The sequence below is a fragment of the Saprolegnia parasitica genome (genome assembly GCF_000151545.1).
Source record: "Saprolegnia parasitica CBS 223.65 unplaced genomic scaffold supercont2.111, whole genome shotgun sequence".
NCBI lineage: Eukaryota > Oomycota > Saprolegniomycetes > Saprolegniales > Saprolegniaceae > Saprolegnia > Saprolegnia parasitica.
The window spans coordinates 1-25209 of record NW_012156505.1 but is presented as its reverse complement, the minus strand read 5'-3'; the positions used below and the strand labels follow the sequence as shown (position 1 = coordinate 25209).

At 59.1% G+C, this 25209-nt stretch overlaps 13 protein-coding genes across 13 annotated transcripts; 6 read left to right on the top strand and 7 right to left on the bottom strand.

Moving 5' to 3' along the window:
* The first annotated feature begins 40 nt into the window (after nucleotides 1-40).
* SPRG_14029 (hypothetical protein) lies at nucleotides 41-1083 on the top strand. The gene has a single exon (XM_012352940.1). The coding sequence runs from the start codon at nucleotides 114-116 to the stop codon at nucleotides 987-989; it is 876 nt and encodes a 291-aa protein (XP_012208330.1). The 5' UTR covers nucleotides 41-113; the 3' UTR covers nucleotides 990-1083.
* Nucleotides 1084-3677: 2594 nt separating this feature from the next.
* Nucleotides 3678-5678, top strand: SPRG_14028 (hypothetical protein; the record flags this gene model as incomplete). The annotated part of the gene is made up of 9 exons (XM_012352939.1): nucleotides 3678-3770; nucleotides 3818-4033; nucleotides 4083-4245; nucleotides 4297-4400; nucleotides 4452-4708; nucleotides 4760-4947; nucleotides 4993-5107; nucleotides 5156-5321; nucleotides 5363-5678. 9 exons carry the CDS (start codon nucleotides 3678-3680, stop codon nucleotides 5636-5638), a joined length of 1578 nt encoding a protein of 525 aa, XP_012208329.1. The 3' UTR covers nucleotides 5639-5678.
* Nucleotides 5679-5906: 228 nt separating this feature from the next.
* Nucleotides 5907-6314, bottom strand: SPRG_14027 (hypothetical protein; the record flags this gene model as incomplete). Its single annotated transcript, XM_012352938.1, has 2 exons — nucleotides 6200-6314; nucleotides 5907-6150 (listed from the first exon to the last, which is right to left on the bottom strand). The coding sequence occupies exons 1-2, from the start codon at nucleotides 6298-6300 to the stop codon at nucleotides 5907-5909; spliced, it is 345 nt and encodes a 114-aa protein (XP_012208328.1). The 5' UTR covers nucleotides 6301-6314.
* Nucleotides 6315-6999: 685 nt separating this feature from the next.
* SPRG_14026 (hypothetical protein) lies at nucleotides 7000-12241 on the top strand. The gene is made up of 8 exons (XM_012352937.1): nucleotides 7000-7768; nucleotides 7808-7994; nucleotides 8039-8290; nucleotides 8341-8439; nucleotides 8488-9593; nucleotides 9646-11489; nucleotides 11531-11977; nucleotides 12028-12241. The coding sequence occupies exons 1-8, from the start codon at nucleotides 7019-7021 to the stop codon at nucleotides 12218-12220; spliced, it is 4878 nt and encodes a 1625-aa protein (XP_012208327.1). The 5' UTR covers nucleotides 7000-7018; the 3' UTR covers nucleotides 12221-12241.
* A 901-nt stretch (nucleotides 12242-13142) lies between these two features.
* Nucleotides 13143-15293, top strand: SPRG_14025 (hypothetical protein; the record flags this gene model as incomplete). Its single annotated transcript, XM_012352936.1, has 11 exons — nucleotides 13143-13322; nucleotides 13369-13567; nucleotides 13611-13701; nucleotides 13746-13937; nucleotides 13985-14066; nucleotides 14113-14368; nucleotides 14411-14526; nucleotides 14571-14648; nucleotides 14689-14853; nucleotides 14901-15015; nucleotides 15065-15293. The coding sequence occupies 11 exons, from the start codon at nucleotides 13143-13145 to the stop codon at nucleotides 15283-15285; spliced, it is 1695 nt and encodes a 564-aa protein (XP_012208326.1). The 3' UTR covers nucleotides 15286-15293.
* A 117-nt stretch (nucleotides 15294-15410) lies between these two features.
* Nucleotides 15411-16800, bottom strand: SPRG_14024 (hypothetical protein; the record flags this gene model as incomplete). The annotated part of the gene is made up of 3 exons (XM_012352935.1): nucleotides 15411-15599; nucleotides 16348-16661; nucleotides 16707-16800. The coding sequence occupies 3 exons, from the start codon at nucleotides 16798-16800 to the stop codon at nucleotides 15444-15446; spliced, it is 564 nt and encodes a 187-aa protein (XP_012208325.1). The 3' UTR covers nucleotides 15411-15443.
* A 77-nt stretch (nucleotides 16801-16877) lies between these two features.
* SPRG_14023 (hypothetical protein) lies at nucleotides 16878-17399 on the bottom strand. The gene has a single exon (XM_012352934.1). The coding sequence runs from the start codon at nucleotides 17372-17374 to the stop codon at nucleotides 16946-16948; it is 429 nt and encodes a 142-aa protein (XP_012208324.1). The 5' UTR covers nucleotides 17375-17399; the 3' UTR covers nucleotides 16878-16945.
* A 174-nt stretch (nucleotides 17400-17573) lies between these two features.
* SPRG_14022 (hypothetical protein) lies at nucleotides 17574-18024 on the bottom strand (the record flags this gene model as incomplete). The annotated part of the gene is made up of 2 exons (XM_012352933.1): nucleotides 17574-17582; nucleotides 17629-18024. The coding sequence occupies 2 exons, from the start codon at nucleotides 18022-18024 to the stop codon at nucleotides 17574-17576; spliced, it is 405 nt and encodes a 134-aa protein (XP_012208323.1).
* A 168-nt stretch (nucleotides 18025-18192) lies between these two features.
* On the bottom strand, nucleotides 18193-18818 carry SPRG_14021 (copper/zinc superoxide dismutase). Its single transcript, XM_012352932.1, has 2 exons — nucleotides 18532-18818; nucleotides 18193-18486 (listed from the first exon to the last, which is right to left on the bottom strand). The coding sequence occupies exons 1-2, from the start codon at nucleotides 18796-18798 to the stop codon at nucleotides 18289-18291; spliced, it is 465 nt and encodes a 154-aa protein (XP_012208322.1). The 5' UTR covers nucleotides 18799-18818; the 3' UTR covers nucleotides 18193-18288.
* Nucleotides 18819-19262: 444 nt separating this feature from the next.
* SPRG_14020 (hypothetical protein) lies at nucleotides 19263-20660 on the bottom strand (the record flags this gene model as incomplete). Its single annotated transcript, XM_012352931.1, has 1 exon — nucleotides 19263-20660. The coding sequence occupies one exon, from the start codon at nucleotides 20658-20660 to the stop codon at nucleotides 19263-19265; it is 1398 nt and encodes a 465-aa protein (XP_012208321.1).
* A 528-nt stretch (nucleotides 20661-21188) lies between these two features.
* SPRG_14019 (hypothetical protein) lies at nucleotides 21189-22768 on the bottom strand (the record flags this gene model as incomplete). Its single annotated transcript, XM_012352930.1, has 7 exons — nucleotides 21189-21582; nucleotides 21631-21709; nucleotides 21760-21944; nucleotides 21989-22279; nucleotides 22327-22405; nucleotides 22449-22633; nucleotides 22680-22768. The coding sequence occupies 7 exons, from the start codon at nucleotides 22766-22768 to the stop codon at nucleotides 21189-21191; spliced, it is 1302 nt and encodes a 433-aa protein (XP_012208320.1).
* A 484-nt stretch (nucleotides 22769-23252) lies between these two features.
* SPRG_14018 (hypothetical protein) lies at nucleotides 23253-23912 on the top strand (the record flags this gene model as incomplete). The annotated part of the gene is made up of 3 exons (XM_012352929.1): nucleotides 23253-23517; nucleotides 23561-23741; nucleotides 23788-23912. The coding sequence occupies 3 exons, from the start codon at nucleotides 23253-23255 to the stop codon at nucleotides 23885-23887; spliced, it is 546 nt and encodes a 181-aa protein (XP_012208319.1). The 3' UTR covers nucleotides 23888-23912.
* A 1084-nt stretch (nucleotides 23913-24996) lies between these two features.
* SPRG_14017 (hypothetical protein) lies at nucleotides 24997-25198 on the top strand (the record flags this gene model as incomplete). Its single annotated transcript, XM_012352928.1, has 2 exons — nucleotides 24997-25117; nucleotides 25167-25198. Coding segments are annotated over 2 exons (153 nt in total), but the record flags the coding sequence as incomplete, so codon positions are not given.
* Nucleotides 25199-25209: the final 11 nt, after the last annotated feature.

The following is a 25209-nucleotide window of genomic DNA, read 5'->3' as shown; positions in this document are numbered from 1 at the left end:
ACGGCGGCGGCGGCGACGAACACGGAGAGTGCGGCGAAATCGAAGGCGACCCGGACACATACGATACCAATTTGCACATTGCGGCGGCGTTCATCGTTTTTGCTGCGTCCATCATGGGCAGTATGCTCCCCGTCATGAGCTCGTATGTCCCCTGGCTGCGCAGCCGCGCCACGGGCATGGAGATGCTGAGCTCGTTCGGCTTTGGCGTCGTCATCTCGACAGCATTTGTGCACATGATTCCGCCGGCGATCGCAACGCTCAACAACCGTTGTCTGGGGCTCGACTACTCGGGCGTTGCCATGGTCATCGTGCTCGCGACCATCTACCTCATGCAGCTGCTTGAAACCGAGCTCGTCATCGCCCTCACCAAGTACACGTCGGACAAGACCAACGACGCCAACCACCACGTGCTCGAGTCTGGCATCGTCTCGACGCCGCCGCGGTCGCCCCACGTTGGCCACTCCCACGGCGTCATCGCGTCGGGGCCCTCTGACGAAGAGACGGCGATGCGCCAGAAAATCTCAGTGCTTATTTTCGAGGCCGGCGTCGCGGTCCACTCGATCATCATTGGCATTGAGCTCGGCGTGAGCTCGGGCGACGAGTTCACGACGATTCTGATTGCGATCTGCTTCCACCAGTTCTTTGAAGGCGTCGCTGTCGGTAGCTCGGCCGTCTCGGCCTTCTCGGAGATGAAGACACTCGCGCTCTCGGCACTTGCGTACTCACTCACGACGCCGGTCGGTGTCGTCATCGGCATTCTCATCTCGAGCACGTACAGCGACACGTCGACGACAGCGCTTTGGGTCAAGGGTACCTTCGATGCGATTGCCGGTGGCATTCTTGTCTACACGGGGCTCGTCGAGCTCGTAACGTACCATTACACGACCAACTCCGAGTTCCACAAGAAGACGTTCACGGGCCGTGGCCTCAACTACATGTGCCTCTACCTCGGGTCGGCCGCCATGGCCATCGTCGGCAAGTGGGCATAATCTTCTGATCCAGCTATCTAAATCCATTAAAAGTTCAAAATTGTCTTACGTCATCGTACGAGTACTATCGATTCGCTCTCCCAAATACCAGCTGTCTCTACTTTGAATCTCAAGATCTTTTGTGCTCATAACGTTACTAGTACATCCGATACGAGAGGCCTTTGGCTTGGCGTATCTCCACCTGTCCACGCCGCTTGCCGCCTCGTTGACTGCAGCTCAAGAGATGTCGAATAGAGAACTTACGCGTGCTATAGCGCACTAAAGCAGAAGGTTAGAGGTTAAGAGATTCGACTACTCTCATCTCAAATCGTGGCCGCAAATTCGTCGGTTCGAAGCCGATCACTGCTGGCGATGACGGTGGTGGCAGTGGTGGCGTACGGCACAAACGATGACGCGCCGAGTCGAGGCCAAGTATTCCCGAGGTGGACGTGGGCGCACCGTGTGCAGGCAATCTAATGTAGTTTGAGTTGTTGCTAGCTGTCATACTCTCACCGTCGCCGCATGGATGGTCTCGAGGATATTGGTGCGAGGTGCAAAGACCTTCGCGACATGGTCTTGGGTGATATTGCAGTCCTGAATTTGATGCGAGTCTTGAATGGATTGTCGACCGACCTTGCCAATGGAGCGTTCTGGTACCTACGACCTTAGTCTAGAGTTGTTCGCAAGATCGCCATTAGACTGAGACTGGACACACCCAACTCGACGTCAGACTGGACATGCTTTCATCGACGAAGTGCAGCGATTTTAGTGACGCGTGTTCTTGTAGTGTCAACGCTTGTACTGTACTACTTAAGCGTGGCCGCTTCAGTAGCGATCTACGACGTAGTACTAGTAAGTCAATCGCCGTGTTCCTACCTTGATGGCGCGTCCCGCGCACAACCGGCGCAATGGCATTGATGAGCTTGATTGATTGAACACGATTAGGGTCTAAATCTACGCAACTTCACGTTGTCCGTGACTTCAACATGTACCCGCACAGCATTTTCTTCCTGTTTTCTGGGTGCACACCTAGTCTCTTGAAGCTTCTCTTGAGCATTTGATAACGCACATGTCTTCTACGCTATCGTTTCAATCTTGTCATTACTGTAGTGTAGTTGAGGCAGGTCGTAACTCGAGCTGTCCGATTCTGAATCCAATATCTCGCCCCACGACGTTCCACACCCTGTGTCTGAAATTAGTCATTGGTCATCGCATGATTAACGCTCCATTAACGTTATGGGTCCGATCAAAGTGCAATCTAAAAGTGCAATCTGTGTTCATCCGTCATTTTTGACATGACAGTCGAATCTTTTGTCTACATCCTAGCACTGCACTGAGCACTGCATGTGATCGGTTGGCTTTTCAAGAAGAAACATCGTCCAGTTGGTGCAAATTACGATCAGCTCCTCTCAGTAGAGAGTGGCAGGACGACGGCATTACGCACGACTGTTCTTTTCGCGACCCTTTGGTTCGCCACAGCTTGCTGTCCGTTCTTGCTGTCCAGAGCATGGCTGCTGACGTGGTGCGCATCACCTGCGCGAGGCCCAGGTGCCTCAACGATCCATTCACAGCGCACCTGGCTTGCACCCGTCTCCACCCCACGTCTTTGTTGTCCGACTTAGCACTACGTACGGTACTGTAGGGTGCTCAGTACAGTTGGATGGCCTCGGGCGCAACCTCCAGTGCATTGGTGCAGCTCATACGTGCACTTGAAGCCGCGCCGACGTCCGCGAATCTCTGGTTTTCGACGTACGTACCCTGTGCCGAAGACGCCATATCCAAACCAATGCATGTGTGCCAAGCTCGGACAGAGAACCTTCGTTTGCCGCAGGTGGGGGCATCTGATCCCAAAAGCACGATGGGCTCTGTCGTGACGCCACGTCGGCTGCAGCTGCGATTGGCACAGTCGGCAGCGTATAAATAGCGAGAGCGAGCCAGGAGGCGCACTGGCCTTCAGTAGCGTTCGAGACGGCGTCCCTTGGATATTGCGTTGCCGCCAGCGTCGTCCCCCCGATCAACCTCACTTCGAACTTCGAGTTGAATCGGGCCACGGGTGTGACACCTGCATATTAATATTCTGAAAATAAAATAAAACCAATAAAAGGTGCGGATGCGAGTGAACAACCATCGACACGGGCGGAGATCGCCACCAAGTCGAATGGGCGCAGGTGCGTGTATATATACCTAGCTTCATGCGCAAGCGCCTTGCATAGCCCATATGATATATTTAGCCCGAGTTGGCTGCCGTGTTGGTACACCATTGAACGAGAAGCGCGATCCATCCTCCGTGCACAGCCCTTCTCTTAGTACCTCGCGCGTTCGAATTCTTGCTACATCAAGTAGCCAACGGTGATAGGCGTCGTCTCGATCGCTCCGTCTCCGCGCACGCGTTGGCGCAATGGCAATGGTGTAATTGCCCTACTGTTGCCGATTGGGCGGTCGTCCACTTGTCGCTCGGGACGCTGGTAATTAGAATAAGCAAACTGCTGCACAGAAGCCATCTCTATACTACGAATCGTACAACTATTCCCCGCTTGCACGATTCGCGACGACGCGCGCTGTGGCTCCACCAAACGCGTATCCAAGCGCGAACCAAATCGAATAAAAATACCAATAAAAATACGCACGCGTTTCATTGGCCATGGGTTTATAAAATCGAAGTTTTGCTGGTCAAGGTTGGGATTTCTCCTTCAGTTTGCAATCCGTGCCATGGCCGACGCCATCTTGAGCCCGCGCGGGAAGCGCCCCGTCGTGGCGCCTGCGAAGCGCCAGGAAGACGTTGCCAAGGAGCTCGTCGAGCAAGTACGACCTATCTCGCCTCACGATGGCGAGCCAAGCATGGCGCGTAGGAGATCGAGCTGCTCGGCTGCGGCCGCTTCCACGTCCGCATGGCATGGTACGTCCGCACTGCCTCATGCTCGCATGCCCACGCCGCGTGTAGCGTTCTCGGCCTTGGCAACGCGGCCGACGCCGTCGAGATCCTCTCGATGGGCTACATCCTCGGGTCCTACCCCGAGCCCATGACGGGCTGGGAGTCGAGCCTCGTGTCGTCGTCTGTCTTTGTCGTACGAACTCTCGCCCCGTCCGTATGACAGAGCTCTAAACATTGCGTAGGGTATGCTCATCGGTGGCATCGTCGGCACGGTCCTCGGCGACCAGTACGGCCGTCGCGTGCTCATGCTCGCGTCGCTGGCGCTCAACGGCTGTTCGGGCCTCTGCGCCGCGTTCAGCCCGACGTTGAGCTACATGGTCTTCTTCCGCCTCCTCGCTGGCGTCGGTTCGATCCTTTTGCATCATGTTCAATTTGTTCTTATCCTCAGCACGGTAGGGATTGGTGGTATTGCGCCGATGCTGTTTGCTGTCTGCCTTGAGCACGTGCCGCAGTCGGCGCGCGGCAAGTACATTACCATCATCTCGGCGTTCTGGATGGTGGTACGGCCTCCACCGGTTTGGAAACACGTCGGTCTGACGTGTAACAACTAGGGCTCGATCTTCACTGCGTGCTTGGCGTGGACGATGCTCGGATGCTACTGGGGCACGGACGACCGCATCCTGGACGTCTCGTGGCGCACGTTCAGCGCGACAGCGAGCATCCCGGCCTTCATCGCGTGCGGCCTCACGTACGCCTACGTACCCGAGAGCCCGCGGTACCTCGTCGCCAAGGGCTACCTCAAGGAGGCGTCCGAGACACTCGCCTACATCTACGCTGTGAACGGCTCGTCGCGCATGCCGGCCTTCCTGTACGTACCACCAATATACCTCGCAGGATCGAGATGTCGAGTGCTGTGTAGGGGCCCGGACGACGACCGGCTCAGTGTCGACGAGGTCTCGGCGTCGCACCAGCTGCAGACGCGTCGGGACTCGCTCACGTGGTACGACCGGTGGAGTCTGCTCTTGACGACGCCCGCGCCGTCGTCGAGCTTTGATTTGCGCTTTACGACCTTGCTGCTGCTCGTATCAACCTTTTGCCTCAGCTTTGGTAGACCATTTCTACATTATGTCCAGGGCTCAACTGAACGACTAGGCTCGTATGGTATCTCGACCTGGATCACGCGCGTGTTTCAGTCGACAAACGTGCACAACCCGTACGCCAACGACATTTTGTACGCGTCGGCCGCGCTGCCCGGCAACCTCATTGGGTATCTTGATACTAACTTGATACGTGGCCTCATTGGATGTATTGGTAGGCTGTTCCTCGTCGACTCGTGGGGCCGCCGGCCTCTCTTTGCAGCGTCGCTCTTCCTCTCGGCGACCTGCGGCTTTGTGTTTTCGCTCAACAGCTCGGCCCACGAAGGCTTCATCGTGGCCATCTGCTGCCTCTTCCAAGCCGGCACGACCATGGCCTGGATCGGCGTACGTTCCTCCGCCTTGCGTTGATGACTCACGGACTCTAGTACGATGTCATGTCGGCCGAAGTGTACCCGCTCAACATGCGCGTCTCGGCGCTTTGCTTTTTGAGCTCGACCGGTCGCCTCGGCGCGACCTTCGCGCAGCTCGTGAACGGCCTCCTCATGGGCCCGCCGGCGCACATTGAAGCGCTGCTGCTGGTGACGACGACAGTCATGGCGATCGGTGGCATCGCCGTGCTCTTCCTCCCCGAGACCGAGTACTTTGACGAGCCCAACGATTTGCCGCAGCGGCAGACCGAGACGCACCCGCTCTTGGCGTAGTAGTGACATTTGGTAGGAATACATGTATGATGAAGAGGAAAGGTGCTTGCATCAGTTGAGGACGACGGTGGTCTCGTCCGCGAGCTCGGGCATCGGAAAGAACTCCGAGTCGGTCTCGTCGTCGTCCACAATGTACCTAGAAGCATGGCGGACAGGCGCATGAGGGCTTCGCCAGCAGCATGCGCGAGAGACACAGATCGAGACCCTAGCTTCCATGGCAAGACCTCGAGCAGCTGTCCGTGCTGGAGCCGGTACGGGACCGCGCGCTCTAGCTCGGCGACGCGTTGCATGAGGTGCCAACGACAAGGCACATGGATCGCCGGCTTGTCCACGCACCGAGACGGATGCCATTGAGACGCGTGCCATTGTAGCTCAGGTCCGTCACGAGTCGCGTCATGTGGCCGGCGCGCTCCAGCGTGCAGTGGGCGCGGCTGATGTACGAGAGGTCAATGCTCGGATGGGGCGCGATGCTGGCGAGCGCGTTGAGGAACATCTCGCGGCCGAGGACGACGCTAGCGCGCAGCGTGGTGTCGACGGTGCAGCATGGCACGGAGGACGCACCGGTCGTAGTCGTCGAGGTTGATCTCATGGAGGCCCGCGTCTTGGAGCGCAGCGAGGATCGCCGGCGTCGTCGCGGTCGTCTCGTTCAAGCACAAGCGCATCGCGATCTTTGAAGAAATACCGAATTGGGTTCTTTTATACGCGGTGGGCGTAAAAGAAAAAGAAACGGTTAAAAGAAACAAATAAAAGAACAGCAAACAGTTAAAAGAAAAAAAGGACAGGTTTCATCAACTCTTCCCGGTGGCATCCGCGAGGCGTGAGCGTCAATGCGCATGCGCCCGGCGCCTACAGCGATCCTAGCAGCTTGTCTCGCCTTGACAGCTCATGGACCGATTCCTTCGACCAGCACGTAAAAGAAAAACGCCACCACGTCGAATAAAAAACGCACCAGCGCTTCCGCATGGACTAATGCCACCCAACTTGACATCGGGTTGAAGCCGCCGACCTTGCTCATGGGAGGAGGCACGGTGCATGTCCCGAACGAGCTTTGCGCCTGGCGCTTCTACCCTCATCACGTCATTAGCTACTCGCGGGCGCTTGCGAAATGCTGCAGAAAAGGGCAGTGGTCGTTGCTGGCCTTTTTATGGGCGAGCGCTGGCATGGGCACGCAGGCGCCTCACGAGTGGCGCCGACGGCAGCGTCAGCGTAGAATGGATTACTTTACATGCACCCACGCGCTGTCTGCGTGCGCCATGTCTGCTTGCAAGACGACGTGGTAGATATCCTGATGGGCGTTAGGTGGCGTGTATTTAGCCCGTTGCCTTCAACCGGCTGCGTATCCGGAGTTCCACGAGGCTTCAGCTTTGTCTTCGTTGGGACATGGCAGCGACGACGACGTACACCTGGCTCGGTGCGCTCAAGGCCGCGATCGATGGGAACCCGGCTGCGGTGACGAGGAAGCGCATGTGCGGCTACGAGTTCCGTCCCGGCGACATGGCCTGGAACTGCCGCCAGTGCCAGAAGGATGACACGTGTGTCATGTGCCACAAGTGCTTCACCGCGTCGCATGCGCATCTCACGCACGACGTCATGTTCTACTACGCCCAGAACGGCAACGGCTGCTGCGACTGCGGCGACGAGGAGGCGTGGAGCCCACACGGCTTTTGCCCCGACCACAATACGGCCGAGATTGGGAACGCGCCGCCGCCCGATATCCTCGCGTCCGTGCCAAGCCATCTTCTCGCACAGGCACGGGCCGACGTGGCGAGCGACATCAAGCTCTTCCACGCGTTCGCTAAGACGCGCCGTGCAGGCTTTCGGCGCAAGCTGCCCGAGGACGGACCAGACACGCTCTACGACTTGTATGTGCACGTGCCCGACTTGAACCACCAGGGCAGCGCAAGCCTCGCGTCGACGCTGCCCGAGTCGGTCACACTCATCCAGCGCAACCTCTCGGCGTCCGAGGTGCTGCTGTGGCAGAGCAAGCTCGCAAAGAAGCAGCCCGCGAACCTCTGTTCGATCTTTCACAGCCACGACGTGCACGCCAACCTCAACGTCGTCGCGCTCTGCAATCGCCTCTCCAAGTGCGCGCTTTCGTGCGACGTGGGCTGCCGCCTCGTGGCCGAGCAGGTATGTCATATACCTTGAATGTCTTTTCACGGTGGCTAGATGCTCTTGCCCGAGAGCTTCCTCGTCGATGTGATTGTCGCCGACTGCCTCTTTCCACGGCATGACAACGAAGCGCTGCACTCGCTCATCATGGCGCTGATTCCGGACCCGGACTTCAAGCAGCAGTTTGCGATTGCTTTTGCCACGTCGTACCCGCAGCTCTTTCAAGACTTTCTGCTCGGCCTCGGTACACGCCGCCCGGGGTTGCGAATGACATGCATCGATGCGTAGGCCTCGCCGGCCATGGCATCCTCGGCTTTGGCGTGCAGTTTCTCAACCGCGCGAGCTTTGTGCATCTGCTCATGCACTCGTTTGGCTTTTTCAACACGCTCCTGCGCACGCTACACGAGACGCTCGCGTCGTTTGCAGCGCCCGCCATCGACTCCGCCATCCCGTGCGATGTCTTGCCGCTGCTGCAGCCGCCCGGTCGGCTCTGGGACTCGATCGCGACGTACCTCTCGCTCTCGTCGGCGCCGACCTTGCGTACGTTCTCGCTTCCATCGTCGTTGTCGTTGTATTCGAGTCGTGTGTAGCTGACGTGGCCGTCTTGCAGTCGCTCGTGCCGTACCATCGGCACGCGCCCACCGAAGCCTTTGTCGACTGGTTTCGCCACGCGGCGTTGCCGCTGCCAGGTACCAAGACGCGCTTAAAAAGCGTGCATACTCATGGCGTATGGCTAGGCCGGTTGGGACTGCAGTTGGACGCGACCGGCTTCACCTCGCACCGCTACACGCAGGTACTGCTCGACCTCAAGTACACGCTGCAGATTGCGCATCCGACGCTGCTGTCGTCGTTTCCAAACGAACTCCGGCTCCTCTTCCACACGCTGAGTCTCTCGCAGGGCCTCGGCGCCGACGCCCGTCTCCAAGGGAACGAGCCGCACGTCGCGTACGAAGGGCGGCATTGGATCGTCGCGATCGAGCTCTCGTCGATGCTCAACGAGCTCGTCGCCGCCGTGTACGCCAACGTCGTGCAGCACCACGTGCAGCCGTCGGAGGCCGTCCCGCGCCTCGTCTCGGCGTGGCACGATGCGTTTTGTCTCTGGCTCGCGACGACCAACCAATATTTTGCTCCAGCGACACGCGACGATGGCAGCTATACGCTGCCGCGCTACGGCGCCGCGTGCGTGCGCGTCTCGGCCCACTACCCACTGCACCGGTCGCTCTGCCTCTTGTACCGGTCGCTGCTTGGCAACCAGCGGCTGTGCCACGCGTTTCGAGACGCTCTGCAGACGTCCCTGGACGCGAATCATTGGCACGTGCACATGCTCGTGCTGCCGCTGCTCGAAGGTCTCGTCTGGGACGCCCAAGTGCACGCAGGGCTCTGGAAGCGCAACGGCTGGAGCGTCATGAACCACAGTATGAACTATGGCGAGCCGTACTACTGCATGAAGTTTCGCAACGTCGATCTGCTCGGGCTCCAACTCCTCGCCGACGTGGTGGGCATCGAGACCTTTGTACCGCTCTTGCTCGACCGGTACGACGCGGCGCACCTCGACTGCGCGAGCTCGAGCGTCCGCGAAGCCATGCTGGCCGAGTGCCTTGTGCTCTTTTGCCAGCTCGCCACCGAAGTGCCCGTGCTCGACAGCAGTCGCCACCCGTTGTTCCCGGCGCTGCGGCACCTCGTGCTCTTGCGACTCTGCGTCAAGCCGTCGAGCCACAGCGAACTCTTCAAGAGCGTCAACGAGCTTTGTGCCACGTACGACGTGCTCTGTGCATCCAACCCCGTCTCGATCGACGCGCTGCTTAAAGACATTGCGGCGGAGATTTGTCTCCCGGACCAAAAGGTAGCGATGGATCCACTTGATACTTTTACATATATATATATTGGGAAACTAGGTGTACACGCTCAAGCCGGAAATGTACGAAGAGTACAACGCAACGTCGGTGCACTTGACGCGCAAGCAGCACGAAGTCGCGCGCGTCAACCGCGCGCAGGCCCGCGCGACGCGGTTCCGGACCCGTGCTGCGACGCCGCTGGCTGCAGCACCGGCCCCGCTGCACGTCGCGCACCGCAGCTGTCTCTTGACCAACATGTGCTTCTTCCTCGTCCTGCACCCGTCGCTGTGCAGTATCGTTGCAGATGTCCTGCGGCAGCTCGAGACCATCGGCAGCTCGAGTCTCGTGCTCGCCACCGTCCATTTGCTCACGCTGCAGATGTACGCGCTGCAACAGTCGCCCCGCGATGTGCAAGACACGTACTTGCGCGTCATCGATAAACTCGCCTTGCTACACACGCTGCGCAACCTGACGTCGACCAACGACGAGCTCAACCGGCATGTCCGCTGGATCGTGCAGGCGCTGGAAGCGTTTCCGGGTCTGCGCCCGGCGCCCTTGACGCCAGCGCCGGCCACGCCGCCTGAGAGTACGATGCCCGACCGCCACGCGCGGCAGACGTCGGCGCAGCAGCGAGCCCTCGAGAAGATCCAGCAGCAGCAAGCGGCGTTCTCCAAGCTCTTGATGGACGACGACGCTATGGGCATGGACGACGATCCTGACGACGACGACGAGTGCGCCATGTGCCACGAGACGTCGACGCCGCTGAGCAGCATTGGATTCGTGCAAGTGTCGGGCGTCAACGTGGTCGTGCCACCGCGCTTCAAGACGCCGTGGGAAGACATGAAGCGCGATGTGACGCCGCTCACGATCAGCTGCTGCGGCCACGTCGTGCATCTGAGCTGCTGGCAGGCCTACTACGCGACGCAGTTTCAAAAGGTGATTACGGGCGAAGCGTACTTGAACGCTGTTGACGTCAAGAAGGGCGAGTTCCTCTGCCCCGTGTGCAAGTCGATTGCGAATGTCCTCGTGCCGCTGCAGCCACCGACGGCATCACCGAGCATCGCGCTGCCGCCGACGACCGACTGGGCCGCGTGGCTCACGACAACAACAACAACGCTCGGACATACTACTGCAACGGCGCCCGAGTCGGACGTGCTCGGGCTCATGTGCATGAGCATCCACCGCGTCGCCACAGGATCTGTCGAAAAGTCACGGCCAGATCGGTACCTCGCGTCGGCCTGCCACGCGATCGCGTCAACGCTGTGGCACACACGGCCCGCACCGGTCGTGTTACTGCAGGCGGCGCAGTCGCTGCGGGCCGTGGCGCCGGCTGCGGACGCCTACGACTCGGCACGCGCGCTCTTGATGGCTGGGAGTGAGCTCGACGGCGTCGAGACGACCGAGACGCAGACACCGACGCAGATTCAAAAAACGTGGAAGGGCGTCGTGGGCGCCAAGCCGCTGCTACTGCAAGACTTGTCGGCGGTGCTGGCGCGCGGCGTTCTCTTGGCGCCGACGCCGATCGACCAAGTGCGGATGGTGCAACTCGTCTCCGTGGCCTACGCCGTGCAGACGTTTCTGTGGCTTGTGGACGAGACGACGGCTGCCGTCGCTAGCGATGGCGACGCTCGTGTGGACGACGCTGCCTTCGTCTCGCATTGGTTTGCAAGTGCGCGAGATGTAGCGCAAGTGGCGTCCGTCGTCACGCAGCTGTGTGCGCTGCCGTCCGACGCCACGTTCTCGGCGGTCGCGCTGGCGTGGGCGGCCGAAGACATCACTCGGTTTCACCGCGTCGCTACCGACTTGGTGCCGGGCCTCGCCGCCATTCCGGTGCTGCCGCTGGACGCGCTCCCGCCTCCCGTCGCGTCGCTCGTGCCCAAGTGGATTGCCGCCGTGCACGCCACGTACGTTTGGTTTGTTTGACAAGTTGCAACCTTGCTACTAGGTACACGACCATGGACGACCCGAACAACGTGCTCTCGCAATGGCAGCACAAGCACGCGTCGTATGTCGCCGACTGGGCCAGCGTGTGGCAGCAGGACCTCGCGGCCGCCCACGTGCCGCTCTCGAGCGCCTACTGGCGCCACATGCGGTCGTCGTTTCTCACGTCCTTGCCGCACTCGTACAGCGAACTGTACATGCACTTGACGAAGCAAACGTGCCCGAGCTGCCACCTCTTTCCGGCGCGCCCGGCGCTCTGCCTCATGTGCGGGCTCGTCCTCTGCGCCGCGTCGACGTGCCGCGAGGCGACGGTCGCGTCCATGGCGTCTGTCTCGGGCGCGTGTACGCTGCACGCGCACAAGTGCGGGCGCGGCCTCGGGCTCTTCCTCCTGACCGTCGAAGGCACGGTGCTCCTGGTGAGCGGCAAGCTCGCCGCCTACGACTCGAATGGGTAGTTCCTCGAACTGAAGGTGGTGGCATTGATAGATGATTGATACGTAGGCTCTACGTCGATGAGTACGGCGAGGGGTTTGGGGAGAGAACGTCGCGGTTCCAGTTTCGTGGACGACCGTTGTTTTTGGACGTGAGCATGCGCGACCGGCTGCTGCGACTGTGGGAGACGCAGTCGATCCACATGGAGATTGTCCACAACCAAAACACCGTCGAGCGCATCGTTATCAACAGCTTTTATTAACACTATTTTAACAAGTACATGCATTTTAGTGTACGAAATGCTTGAAAAGGTCGCGGAGCTCAAATTCGGGCGAGGTAATACATGCTCACGTGTACAGCCTTCCGTGTCCTCGCCATAGGCATAGATCTCGACCACTTGCTCGATGGCATTCTATTCTCCTAGTACTTATTGATACCAAAGGAATGCAATTGTCTTCCCTGGGAGCAGCGATCAATATGGGCGCCAACCTCGCGTCTCTAATGTGCCGTCGGTATGGAAGGATCGCTGTCACAGCTGCCCTTTTTTACTGCCAGGAAACGATTCGAGGGTGCACAATATGACAACTCCATTTGGTGTACAAAGTTAACCTCTTGTGTGTGGTAGCCTTCCGACGTTGAGCCGGCATTTGCACTGGCGACGCCCCACGGCAACCAAGACATTGCGTCGCAGCAGTGGACATACACGCTCTAAATGGAATGCTCACGACATGGAAATCGACTCCCTCTCCAACGAACTTGATGGACAACCTCTTTCTCGGTTTCTGCCTATTGGCTCGCAAACCAACCATACAGCGATTCATGAGGCCAACAATTACCGCTGGTGTGCCTGCGACGTGTGCTATTCAACACGTCAACAGAGATTCTCCCCCGCTCTACGTAGGTGGCAAGTGAGGCTGTGGTGTTCCTGGGATTATATGTTGCGATTCAGACACACCAAACCACACGGATCAGGTGCATGGAACTTAACCCTCCGACGCCTTGCTAGGAAATATTGCTCGTCATTAGCATATATGTACGTCGGTTCAATTTCCCACGACCAAGGAATCCTCTCCACGACTCCAAGCCATAACTTTTTTCAAAAGACAAACAGAGAGTGGCGTCATGCTCGCAATCTCAAAGCGCAACATGAGGAGTTGGCTTGCGGTTACGAATTAGAGTTCAAAATGGAGACGCCCGTGTCGAGGCGCCACGTGCTCTCGATGACCTTGCCTCGCAACGGACTTCCCACGGCCAAGCACCCTGCGTCAAAAGCCCGGCGTCCTGCCAAGGGCCAAGCAGCGCCATCCGCACTGGGGTCGGCGCTCTGGGGCTTCCCCGTCTACTTTAGCCCCGAAATGGACCGCGTACGACAGCGTTTAGGTCGATGCCAATGTCATGCGATGCAAGTAGGAGCACGACGAGCGGGCCCAGCGCGTGGCGGCCCTTCGCGCCAAGCTCCAAGCCGAGCGCGCGCGCCAAGTTGCGGTGCACGAAGCCGAGGCCGACGAGCGCATGGCCAGGTCCCGCCGCGACCACACAAAGTACCTCTATTACGCGTCCCGGTACGGCGCGCTCCCCGCGCTCCTCTTTTGCTGCACGCAGTTTCCAGGTGCGTTCCATTCATATGAAGCTGTCGTCACATACTTGACCAGGACGTGTGTACGAGCTCTACGTGCACAAAACAGCCAACGCACTCCAGACGTGGGCGCGTGCTCGCATGTGCATTCTCAAGGCCCACGCGCGGTTGAGACTACGAGGCAGTACGTGAACGCTCATTGGCATGGTAGGAGCCACGTCGCTTCGGTGTTTGTCGCTTCGGTCGTGGCCATCGTGCTTGAAAAGCGATCTGCGGCGGCGACCCAAGCCGACCGCGCGACGCAGCTGCTTCGGCGCATCGTCCTCCGCGCCCAAGTGCAGACCTTTGGTGCGTGGAAAGGCTGGCTGCTACAAACACGCGCCATCAAGCGCAAGTTTCAAGCGTGTGCACTTGATTTCTTGATGGAAATGTGGCCAACAAAATGGCTAGGGCGATGTATGCGACCTTGGCCTCTCGCTTCACCACGTGGCGAGACCACGCCCACACGCGCGCCATGATTCGGCACGGCAAGGTATGTACACCGTGCCACTGTCGTCCATCTCTGATGTGTGCCGCAGCTCTGTCAAGCGTCGGTCAAGGTCTTTCGCAGGAGTCTCATCAACCGGTTTGGCCACTGGCGTGTCGTGACGCAGCGCACCAAAGACATTCGGTGCCGCTTCGCCAACGTCTGCGTCCGGCGGCAGCGCGAGTTGTTTGGTGTTTGGGCCGCGTATGTGGCGTTTGCCCATCGCACGACCGCCTATGCGCGTCAACTCCAAGCGTGGCTCCGCCGCTGTCTCGTGCGAGCTCGGTTTCGAAAGCGCCAGCACGCCGGTGCGACGATCCAACCATGAGCGAGTGTCCAATGATATGTAGCGACGACCGTGACGCGGTACGTTCGAGGCCACCTCGCGCGGCGCCACGTCATCGCCCTTCGAGAGACGATGCGCGCGCTGGAGAGCAAGCTGCGCTTTGAGCGCCGCAAAGCCCTGGTTGGTGATCGCATGACGACATGAATACGCAATCACTTGCGTAGGCGACGCAGCACGAGACATTCAATGCGCATCTTCGCAACGCGATCGCGACGGAGCGCGAGCGCCGCCGCCTGGAGGAGGTGGGGCTAGGTATAGGGTTAGGGATACCACGCGGCGTAGGCGGTGCTGCAGCAAGAGCAAGACCGGGTCGCGGCCGAGGTCAAGAAGGCTCTGGCCAAGATTCTTGGCAACGAATACCGCGCGCAATTGCGGGAAAAGATGACGCTTCTCAAGCAGCGTGACGGCCTCGATGCCAAGCGTGCGGCGGCCAAAGCCGCTACTGAGGTATGTATTGTCTCCAGAGACCTGGACGCACTTTTATATTTCCGTAGGTCGTTGCCGACGCCGTTGCACTTGCGCGGGAACAAGCGCGCGCTGCATTTCGCGCCACGAGACCGCCGCCGGCCGTGTGCGGCGAGTGCCAGTTGGGGCTGCCAACGAGACAGTGTAGGGACAGATACAGTACACTGGAAACTATCGCCACGGCGTGCCCTAGGTCCGCACGTTTGTGGCGACGCGGATGCCGACGCTCGGTACGAAGCTTATGCTCGCGAGCAAGTGCTCCTCCAAGCGGTGGCGCTGGCGCAGCTTGAGCGCGAGACCATCTCGTTTGCGACGCTGTACCAGTACAAGCGCACAGCCACCAACAGTTTTTTCGGTGGGACTTATGCAAGACCAACACGTGTCATTCCGCTCTGTTGCGAAATTGGAGCTTGACAATCAACGAACCATATATTGTCGTTCAATATTGTGACATGTTGAGCTCATCATGTCAGAAAAACTCCAAAAACAAAAAATATTTTGTCATGAAATCAGTGCACTGGGAGTGCCAAAATTCCAACCCGCTTGCCGCAGTGAGGCATTCTTGCAACGACTCAGATCGTGTCGGGCTCGAGGCTAAAGCCCCGAAGAACGCTGCGAGGGCCACAGACGGACTTGGTTTCGTCGTAGAGCTCGACGTGCGTCGCTAGCTGGGCGAGCATGCAAGGAGGGCAACAGAGCGCACAGAGAACGTCCTCGAGTTCGCTGCCCTCAAGGTGCCATCGTGAACGAACGTTGCGGCGCAGACTACCGAGTAGCAGTACGAGTGCGCTCCCAGCCACGAGGCCCGCGCCGCGAACGAGTGCGAAGCCAACACCGTCATGGGGATCGGGCGAGTCAGTCACCTCACGTAGCTTGTGGCTTGCACAAGCATCATGGTGATGGTCGCGCCAAGAACGAGTGCATAGCCACCGTAGAGCGCCATGCGCGATGCAACCTGGGCCATGACAATGCAAGGGCAGCAACACGCCATGAGCCCTGGTGCATGGTTCATGGTCGTCAGAATTGTTAAGAGTGAGGATGCGGAAACGTACCAGTCGGGAACGGAGCACATAAGCTCTCAATAGCGCCGATGCGCCACGGCTGCGGTGCGCCAATAGGGACCGAAGACTTCGCGAGCTCCGACGTCGGTCGATCCATCGCTTGCCAACGCTGCAGGAAGATCGTAAGTGTTGATATCTAGGACCTGTCCTAGCTGAAGTTGCCTACTTGGGCCAGAAGCGCAGGCAGGTCTGCATGCACTTCACCGAGATCGCTCTATCAGAACCTACTGGAACTAGCTGCGTCTAATAAGCGTCTAGCGCCATTTTTGTTGTGTAGGATGACACCAGGTAGTGTGCAATGACCGATCCCAACACGTTGTGTGTGTGCCATGAATTGAATATCCTAATTAGGTCGCGGCTCTCATTCCGGAAGATATGCGATCAAAAGATCAGTCGGTGGGCCGCGGCCGCGGACCTCGGAGGTCATTTGGACGATCGTGCAGCAGGGACAGAGAGCCGACGTGAGCGCGTCACCGAGTTCGGACCCGCGAATCTTGAGCGCTCGCCGCACGGACGTTCGAAGCACCGCAATGAAGAGGAGATACCCCAGTAGCGCGACGAGGCCCAGTCCGCGCACGACGACCGACGACGACGCGAGCACTTGCAGGACGAGAATCAGCTCCACCAGCAGTCCGGCACTTGCCAGCGTCGTGTAAAAGCCGCCGCATGCATCGATGTTGCCCGCAATGTCGGCGAGCGCAAGGCACGGGCAGCAGCACGCGGTAAACCCTACTGATGTGTAGCCATGGCCAGGATGGCATTCACTGTCTGTACCGTCCAAGTAGTGCCACTCGCAGAGCGGCAAGAGCGGGCTGCGCCATGTCGTTGGTACGTACGGTGGCTTGGGCAGGAGCGGGTCAGTGTCCATTATCGTTTGCCAAGTCGGCCGTTTCGAAGATTTCACAATATATGTACCCTTGATTTCACCAACTTCAACTCGAGAGCTGGCGTCAGTCAAAGATATATATTTCTTGCTGTGCATGTTCGAGGTACCATACTTCGAGTCGTTTTAACTAGGACAGTGCAGCGGTGGCGACGAGGAGAGTGAGCGCGCTAAGAGCCGGGAGGCTCGACGCCGACCCGAGCTTGGCCGTCGGCGGCGTCGTCGTCAAGTGAGAGACTTCGGTGCTGCCATTGCCGCAGCGAGCTTTCACGGAGGCGGCGAACGCACCGAAATCGACGGACCCAAAGACGCACGACGGAACGTAGGTCGTGAGGAGCGGAATGAGCCCTTGGCACGCCGGCGCGGCGCAGATCGCGTCGACGTCGGCGGACGTCGGTTCCGCACTCGGTGGCAAAAACGTATAGTTTGTTGCGTATTGACACTGCGACGCCGTCATGATATCAAAGGCCGCGCTGAGTGTTGTGAGGTTGCAGGGCGTAGCAGTAGCACTGCTGCCGAGGCACGCGACGACGACGACCAGCACCGCCCGACTCGGCATGCTTTCTCAGTTTGCAGTTTGGCGTTCTCGCTGTTCTTGGCTATTCTTGGACGTCGAGTAGCGATGATGTGTCACGGTTGCCATTGCGGCTCTGCTGGGTAGAGCAAGGGGCATCGCATCCTTGGTGAGAACTCGAGGTGGTTCGGTGTGCATGGATTGCAGCCAGAGTGTAGCGGGCCAAAACGATTACCAGAGTCAGCTATTTCTTCTCATGGTGTATTCGTTTCCTTATCCCGCTAGCTCATGGCGAGCACGGTGGCGAGGACAGCGAGGCCAACACCAAGATAATGATCCAAGCGCTTGGACGTAGGCAGTGCAGACGACGTGGGTTTCGGCGTCGCAACGGGCGGTGCCGTCGTCGGTGCCGCCGTCTTGTTGCCGCAGCTCGCATTGACCGCGGCGGCAAACGCGCCAATGTTGATGGCGCCCACCGAGCAGTTGGGGATGGACGAGAGCGCTGGTAGCAGTGGCACGCACGCGGGCGACGCGCAAATGGCTTCAATGTTGGCGGCGGTGGGCTCCTTTGATGGTGGCAGAAACGTGTAGCCGCTCTCGCTCTGACACGCCGTCGCGGCGCCGAGGACACTGCCGAACGACGTCACGAGCTTGGTGACGTCGCATGGCGTATCGCCGCGTACGGCCGCGGCCATCAATGAGGCCACCACAAATTGGCTCGGCAAGGTCTTCATGCTACAATTTGCAAATTACTGCCGGCGCGGGAGCTCCGAGCTTCGGAGAGCTCAAAACCGAAGTCGTTGCCAATCACTCCGTCCAACGGTGGAGGAGGTCCGCAACGGTCGGAGAACACACTGAAGCGATCACATAACTTCATCGTTGGTGTTGCATTCAGGGTCCTTTATACTGGGATCCATGCATGCGTCGCCGCTGGGTCTCTGTGCGATGCAGTAACAAGTTTACGCCGAGATGCCAATGACACCAAAGGCCTTGATCGGGCCGGCGTTGCCGTTCTGGAGGCTGAGTTCGTGGCCGCCCTTGCCAAGGTCGTCTTCGTTTTCGTGGATCACGAGCGAGCGGCCAATGACCGAGTGCGGGCCAATGAGCTTGAGGAGCGCGTCTTCAACGTGCACCTTGGCGTTGCCTTCGTCGTCGACCTACATGCATTGTTTACACCTCGCACCATGTACATGGCCATGTACCTGGATGTTGCCGAGCGAGCCAACGCGGCGCTCTTCGTCCTCCGGGGCGCCATGGGCCTTGCCGAAGGGGTTGAAGACGCCGCCCGTGGACGCGCCGCCGTTGGAGACGTCGCCAAAGACGTTGATGTGGAGCGCGTGCTTGCCGGCCGAGAGGCCCTTGAGGTTGCCGACGATGAGCGTCTTGGCATCTTCGTTCGACTGGCTCAGGACGAGCGAGCCATACACGCTGGCGTCATCGCCGTACAAGGTCACCACCGCCTTCGCCATCTTGGTCGGTCAATAAGAAATGACAGTATTAGTCCACAACCGGATTTCATTCAAATAGTGTGCTGATATTTAGTGTGGCGACATAGCACCAACACCCGCGTTGTGTCCTTCTCTGCTCTGCTGTGTTCAAACGCTTCGACACGATGCCCTGTTTGCAACACGAGACGAGAGGCGGCGTGGACTCCAGGACGCTCGTTGTCACAGTTGCTCGACGATCTCGTTTCAAACACTATATCCACCCTACGTGCTCGATTGAAACACTATATCATGGTACATCTACGGCCCCCAAACCAATCAAGTTTGTTGGTGCAAAAAAATCGATGCTATTTAATGCTCGAAAATATCCGTATGACTTGCATATGTATGCTTCAACAGCTCCATCAATATAAATATTTCACATATTTTATTGCATCATGGAGCTCAGCACTCGGAATGCATAGCGATCTTCGAGCGTCGCGTAAGATCTAAATGGGCACAACGCTGGTTGCCTCGTCGGACGCCAGCGCCCGCCCATGCTTGCCGACGAACCCTAGGCTCGCCAAGGTTGCACGCTGGTCGTTGGTCAAGCCGTCGAGGCCACGCCGGAGCTTGTCAACGACGCCGCCCAGCTTCATGCCCCACAGCTGCGGCGGCCAGTTGAGGTCTTTGTCTGGCACGACAAACGATTTTGGGACGCGGACATGGCCTGCGAGTGCTTTGTAGGTCTGCAAGGCCAGTACCTTGTCCGACCACTCGATGTACGGACTACGCGTCGCGTCGTACACGAAGCCGAGGGCGTCGAGCTGCGCGCGCTGCGCCGGCGTGAGTCGGCCCTGGCGTTGGCGCCACTTGTGCACCACGTTTCCGAGGTGGAGACCATGCACGCTCGAGGGCCATAGACTTGCATCTGGTTCGTTCTGTGTGGGGACGACAAATCGGTATGGTACCTCGGTATGCTCAAAGAGGCGATGGAAGGTTCGCAGCGCGACCAAGTGCGTCTCCATGTGGTGTTGCCGCACGCTCCAGACAAAGTGAACGCGGTTCAGCGCTGCGACGACACTCGGATCGAGCATGCCTCGCTTGTAGGCTTGGCGCATGACGTCGACGTCAATCGTGCGCCCGTGGGCCTCCGGCGGCCATGGCGCGGTCGCTGGCACACAAAACTTGCTCGGCATCGCATGGCCATAGTGCAAGGACGCGAGCTGCACGAGGAGGCGCTGGCTCTGGAGCGAGATGCTCGAGTGCGTGGCCGACGCGCGCTTTCGCTGCAGCGGCACCAATGGGCTCTCGTACGACGGCAGCGGCAGGTACGTCTCCACGATCGGCGGAGGTGGTGGAAGGACCGAGTTCGAGGCTATGAGTACGGGCGGCGAGGCTGCTGGCGGTGGTGATGGTGCACGCTTGCGCTTCAAGCTCCAAACGAAACCGAGCGCGACGAGATCGAGGCGCTTGGCGTGGTCGAGCGTGTGGCCTGCTTTCCGCAGCTTTTGAACGATACCGCCGAGCTTGAGGCACCACAGCGACCGCGGCCAGCTGCTGTCATTGTCCGGAACGACGAACGCTGTGGGTACGCGCAGGTGGCCGCACAGGCGCTTGTAGGTCGAGAGCGCAACCATTTTATCGGACCATGTGAGTGTCGTCTTGAGCCCCGAGAAAGCAAACCCGAGCGCTTCGAGCGCGTCGCGTCGGTCGGCCGGCAGCGACGCGTGCGACTGCCGGAGCTTGTGCACGACGTTGCCGAGCGGCAGGGCCCACGTCTCGCGAGGCCATCGCTCGTCGTCCTTGGGCACGCTGTAGCGGTACGGCACGACCACGTGGCCATGCAGCTCCTTGTAGACTGCGAGCGCACGCACGCGAAGGGCCCACGCTGCGGCTTTTGGCATCGTAGGCAAAATAGAATTTCCGGCGACTGAAGTCAGAATGTAGTAGGTTGGAATGCATTTTTCGGGAATTTGGACTTGGTCGCCACAGTCCATTGCGCGTACGCGAATGGAGCGTGGACGCTTGTGCACAGGCTCAGTGCGCACACAGTCACCTCGACCACAGCACATCGTGGCGCTGCGTGAATCCGAGATGTCCCTTGAATATTGTGATTTTGTGGGCGATTTTCGGGAAATTGCTCAAACCGACGAATGTCAGAATCCGATACTCTCAGCCCAGCACGAGTCAGTCACCGCCACTGCACTTGCGCACGCAGATCGACGCCAAGGGCCGCGCATCGTTCGTGCACCGCCCACACAATAAACGTGGCGGTGACGCCTTGGTGTGCCAATGAAGAAAGAGGAAGCACTCATGCGGTGGAAATCTGCCAGCCCGGGTGTGCTAGCCCAACCGAGCATCCACCCACCTGGACGCCATCAGCGTGCAGTCCGATTAAAACTCAAAAACTGACATGCAGTCCGCGACGCGAGCTACGCGCCGCGCTTGGTCGGTGCGTTGCGCCGCGTCGTGCGCGTGTTCTCACGGCTGCTTCCGTGGAGACAGCCGACGTGTTTCTCGCACTCGCCGCGGCTGTTGGCGTAGTTGGTGCATACGACGCCATCGTCGGCAACGTACTGGCAGCGGAGACGCTTCTCCGGGTCCGTGTGCGTCTTGCAGCGGCCTTGCGGAGCCACGCCGTGCTTTTCGCAGCCGTTGATGCCACAGCGCTTCCGGCCCTTGGGCGGCTGCGACGCGACCGACAAGAACGAGTGCTCCGAGACGGGTGACGCGGCCGGCGTTGGGGTCAGCTGGATCGGTGTCGTCGGTGGCGGCGGCGCCTCGAGGCGGCGATACATCGTGGGGGCCACGTCTTCCACGACATACCTAAAATCTCGCTACGACCCTTTCGACGACGCGATACTGTGTACGTACGCGAGGAGGTCGCTGCCGCGCAGTGACTTGAGGAGCACGACCTTGTCGCCGACGTCGAGCAGCCGGGGCGCGTATGGCTCTAACCCGCATAGTATCGTCGAGAGACGAAGAGGCGTGGAGGCCATGTACCCAGTCGCTCGGTGTTGACGCGCGTCCCGAAGCGGCTCGTGTCCATGACGCGAAGGTTGCCATGGTGGTCGCTCAGAAACTGGCAGTGGTCGTCTTCCAAGTCGAGCAGCGCCTGGCGCTCCTTCGGGTCGGTGAAGATGTGCGCGACGAGCGACCGGCCAAACGAATAGGCACGATGGTCGGGCCTACGAGGGCCATGCAAACGATGCGCAGCGCATTACAGCCGTACCCGAGTCGCAAGACGTCGAGGCGACGCTGCTTCATGGCCGCGGCAGACGCTGGTGTCAGTGCGTCGCTGACGAGGCGCAGCTGATACAGCGATCCGGAGCGGGTCTTGGTGAACGAGGACGGCGGTGCGCGTCGCTGCCGCTTGGCCGCCCGGGACGAGGTGTCCGACAACACCTCTCGCACGTGACGCACTTCAACGTCCGAGTCTGCGTCACTGAAATCCAGCGCCGTCGCAGCATAGAGAGCGCTCTGCGGAGCCGCGTCGCAGACGTCCGCCATCTCGACGTGGTACCTAGGCGGTTGCGTCAGAGTGGCGAGATACCGCCAAGCGCAGCGTACACGACGATGTCACCACCGTGGGGCGAGGCGAGAATCACGATGCGGTCGCCGTTGTGCAGCGCATGCGCCGTTCGCGACGCTAGGCGCGTTCGATGACGCTCGAGACATGTTGCAGTGCGTACCGAGGGCGACATTGTTGACGCTGACGCCATGCACCAAGCAGGTGCGGATCTGCAGCGTATTGCCGCGGTAGTAAATAGAGGTGATCTTGTTGTCTTCCATCTTGTGGAGCGCGTCCTGCTCCATCGAGTCGGTGAGGAGCGGGTCCATTGCCGACCGCTCAATGCGCCACGTATCGCCGCCGGGGCTACATGCAGCTATCACCGTCTCGCCCTCCGCATCGAGCAGCTTACCGGAGACGGATGACGTCGAGGCCCTTGGCGGCGAAGGCGGCCGCGGAGGCGTCCGCGAGCTCAGTTGCTGCCAGCCGCAGCGTTGCCATCGGATTCGAAATTCTGCGATCTTTGCTTTCTCAACCGTCCGGTTAACCGGTTCGTTTGACTAGATGCACCCAACTTGAGCCGGCCCTGCGATCGGTGCAACCGGTTCCAGCGACGTCTCATGAGATCGTTTTCGACTGCAGTTGTTACAGCTGTAATGACCTCTTTGATTGACATCCTGCGCTGGTTGATGGATGTTGCGCTGGCTACCGTCCGTCGTGTGGCTGTGGGTTTTTGGCCTCGTGGTTGGAGCGTGTTTTCGATGCATCCAAATTGTGCCCGGGCTACGTATTTACGCACTAGATGATAGTGCGGATACCGTTGTGCGCAAGGGAAGACGAACTATTCCCTTGGTCGTGTCTGTCAACTGTGCGCTGCAGCGAGCTCAGAGCCATTTAGGTGGGGACTCTTGAGAGGGGTAGGGTTCATCGCGAGCGTTGGGCTAAAGATAGCGCTTCACGAACGCGGACTGGTTGCCAAAACGGCATGTCGTTCTTTGGGCTTACGTATCTTGGTCCGCAAGGGCCATTCGAGGGGCTCCTGCCGCTGCACGCGTTTAATGCGACGGACGTGGCAGCGGCCTATGACGTGGCAGCCCAGCGTGGCCCGACGATCAGCACCTCGGCCTTTCCTGCGTTTGTGCACGCCTTGTACCATTGCCCCAAAGGCACGAATCCGCCAGCGACGATTGTTGACCAAGTCACCGCGTGGTTCCCCGACGGCACCCTCCCGAGAGCGCAGTTCCTCGCAGGTAGACTGTGGCATCAGTCGTTGCCAACTCACGCGTTACTTAGGAATGGAGGCGCTCCTGGAGGCATCCGAAGACGCGGCAAATAACAACAGCGAGACGGACGCGCATGCGTGCGAATACCAGAGCGGGCTTGCGCTACGCGCCGACAAGTTCAAGCACACGCGCATGAAGAAAGCGCCAAAAGAGAAGCACCACGAACCGCTGACGGACGCGCAGACTTTCGGGTGCGATGGCTGCCAAATGCACTCAGCTCTAATTCCATGCACGTAGCTGGCTCAAAGGCACCGTGGTCAAGACGATTCCGAAAAAAAGCTGCGAAGAAACCAAGTACGCCTCGGCGATGATTCAATCTGGCGTGAGCTACTACTAAAACGAACAAAAACCCTGACGCTGACAATAATACGCGTGCAAAGACCAAAGCGCGGTTGCAGGAACGCGCCGATACCCGTGTGGCGGTCGAGAAAGAAGCGGATCGTGATGGTCGCGACCTTATCGCATTGTGACGGATCGAGATTGTGTGTGCCACGTCAGCCAGCGCGCCTGTCGCTGCGATCGGATCCGCAACGAGCTTGTGTGTTCGTGGTTCTGGATACTGGGTTTTCGAACCCTGCCTCCGTGACTTACACTTGACATCCGCGCTGCACCACCAACTCGGCGCAGTATACTTACGGCGGGCAAGATCTTGGCCGACACGCGTGCCGCGAGGAGCAAGTGGCCACCACTGCGCCGACCCCGTGCTGTACCGTAGCGAGCCAAGCGTGCAAGATATAATAAGTGCGTCGTGAGTAGCAGGGTTTGTACCGTTTGAAACTTATCGCAAGTGTCTTGTTAAACTTGCCATTTCTCACATAGATCTCATTTTTTTGCCTGAACATGTAGAGCGTGGACGCCACAACGCGTGGAAATCTCTATCAGTGCCTGTCAGCCATTGATGCCCACCATAGTGCAATATATATCGCCATCTCTTTCCCTGTGTAGCTGCCTCGGAACTCTACAGGCGTGTAGCTTTACGAAGGTCAGTTTGACATCCAGATGGGGTGGCTCGGAACGCACGCTCGAGTATAATAGTCACAAGTATTCGACAGGAGTCGCCATCAGTCGCCTGAATCGCTCGTCATGACGTGCCAAAATCACTGCTAGCTTTCAGCGCTGAAAATCGCATGTTTGTTCCGCTCAATGGTGTTCACGTTGACATGCAATTGGCACCTTGAACTCGGCGCACTATTGCATCTGCTAGAAGCGGCTGGAATCTAGCCGCTTCTAGCACCTCGCTGCTGCATCTAGCCTAGATACAACAGCGAGCGAGGGAGGCGACTTTACGGACTCTACGGTCACGCCACGCCATGCGATCTTGTCCCGCGACGGAGACAGTACTGAAAAAGTGCACCCTATTAATAGCGGCAGCCAATCGCAGGCGCCTGTCGCCACCATCAGGCGCTGTGTTTCCCCACGCGCCGACGCCATTTTATCGCGCCCAGCATGTACCTCCAGCACGAGATGTACTCGTTCACGTCGCGGTCCGTGGCCGAGCCCGAGACACCGGTCCCGCTCCTCGCACGGGGCAGCATGCCGGCCATGCGCGCGCGCTTCCAGCTCGATGGTATAACATGGCCTTTCCCAGTTTGCACTTTGCCTTATCATCAATCTAGTTGTGCTCGAGCACGTACACATCTCGCACCACGTGCAGCTCAC

Coding starts and splice junctions, on each gene's coding strand:
- SPRG_14021 (XM_012352932.1), bottom strand. CDS start 18,798: ATGGCGAAGGCGGTGGTGACCTTGTACGGCGATGACGCCAGCGTGTAT. Junction 18,487..18,531: donor GCTCGCTCGGCAACATCCAG/GTACATGGCCAT, acceptor CAATGCATGTAG/GTCGACGACGAAGGCAACGC.
- SPRG_14026 (XM_012352937.1), top strand. CDS start 7,019: ATGGCAGCGACGACGACGTACACCTGGCTCGGTGCGCTCAAGGCCGCG. Junction 7,769..7,807: donor GCCGCCTCGTGGCCGAGCAG/GTATGTCATATA, acceptor CACGGTGGCTAG/ATGCTCTTGCCCGAGAGCTT. Junction 9,594..9,645: donor TTTGTCTCCCGGACCAAAAG/GTAGCGATGGAT, acceptor TTGGGAAACTAG/GTGTACACGCTCAAGCCGGA.
- SPRG_14029 (XM_012352940.1), top strand. CDS start 114: ATGGGCAGTATGCTCCCCGTCATGAGCTCGTATGTCCCCTGGCTGCGC.
- SPRG_14023 (XM_012352934.1), bottom strand. CDS start 17,374: ATGCCGAGTCGGGCGGTGCTGGTCGTCGTCGTCGCGTGCCTCGGCAGC.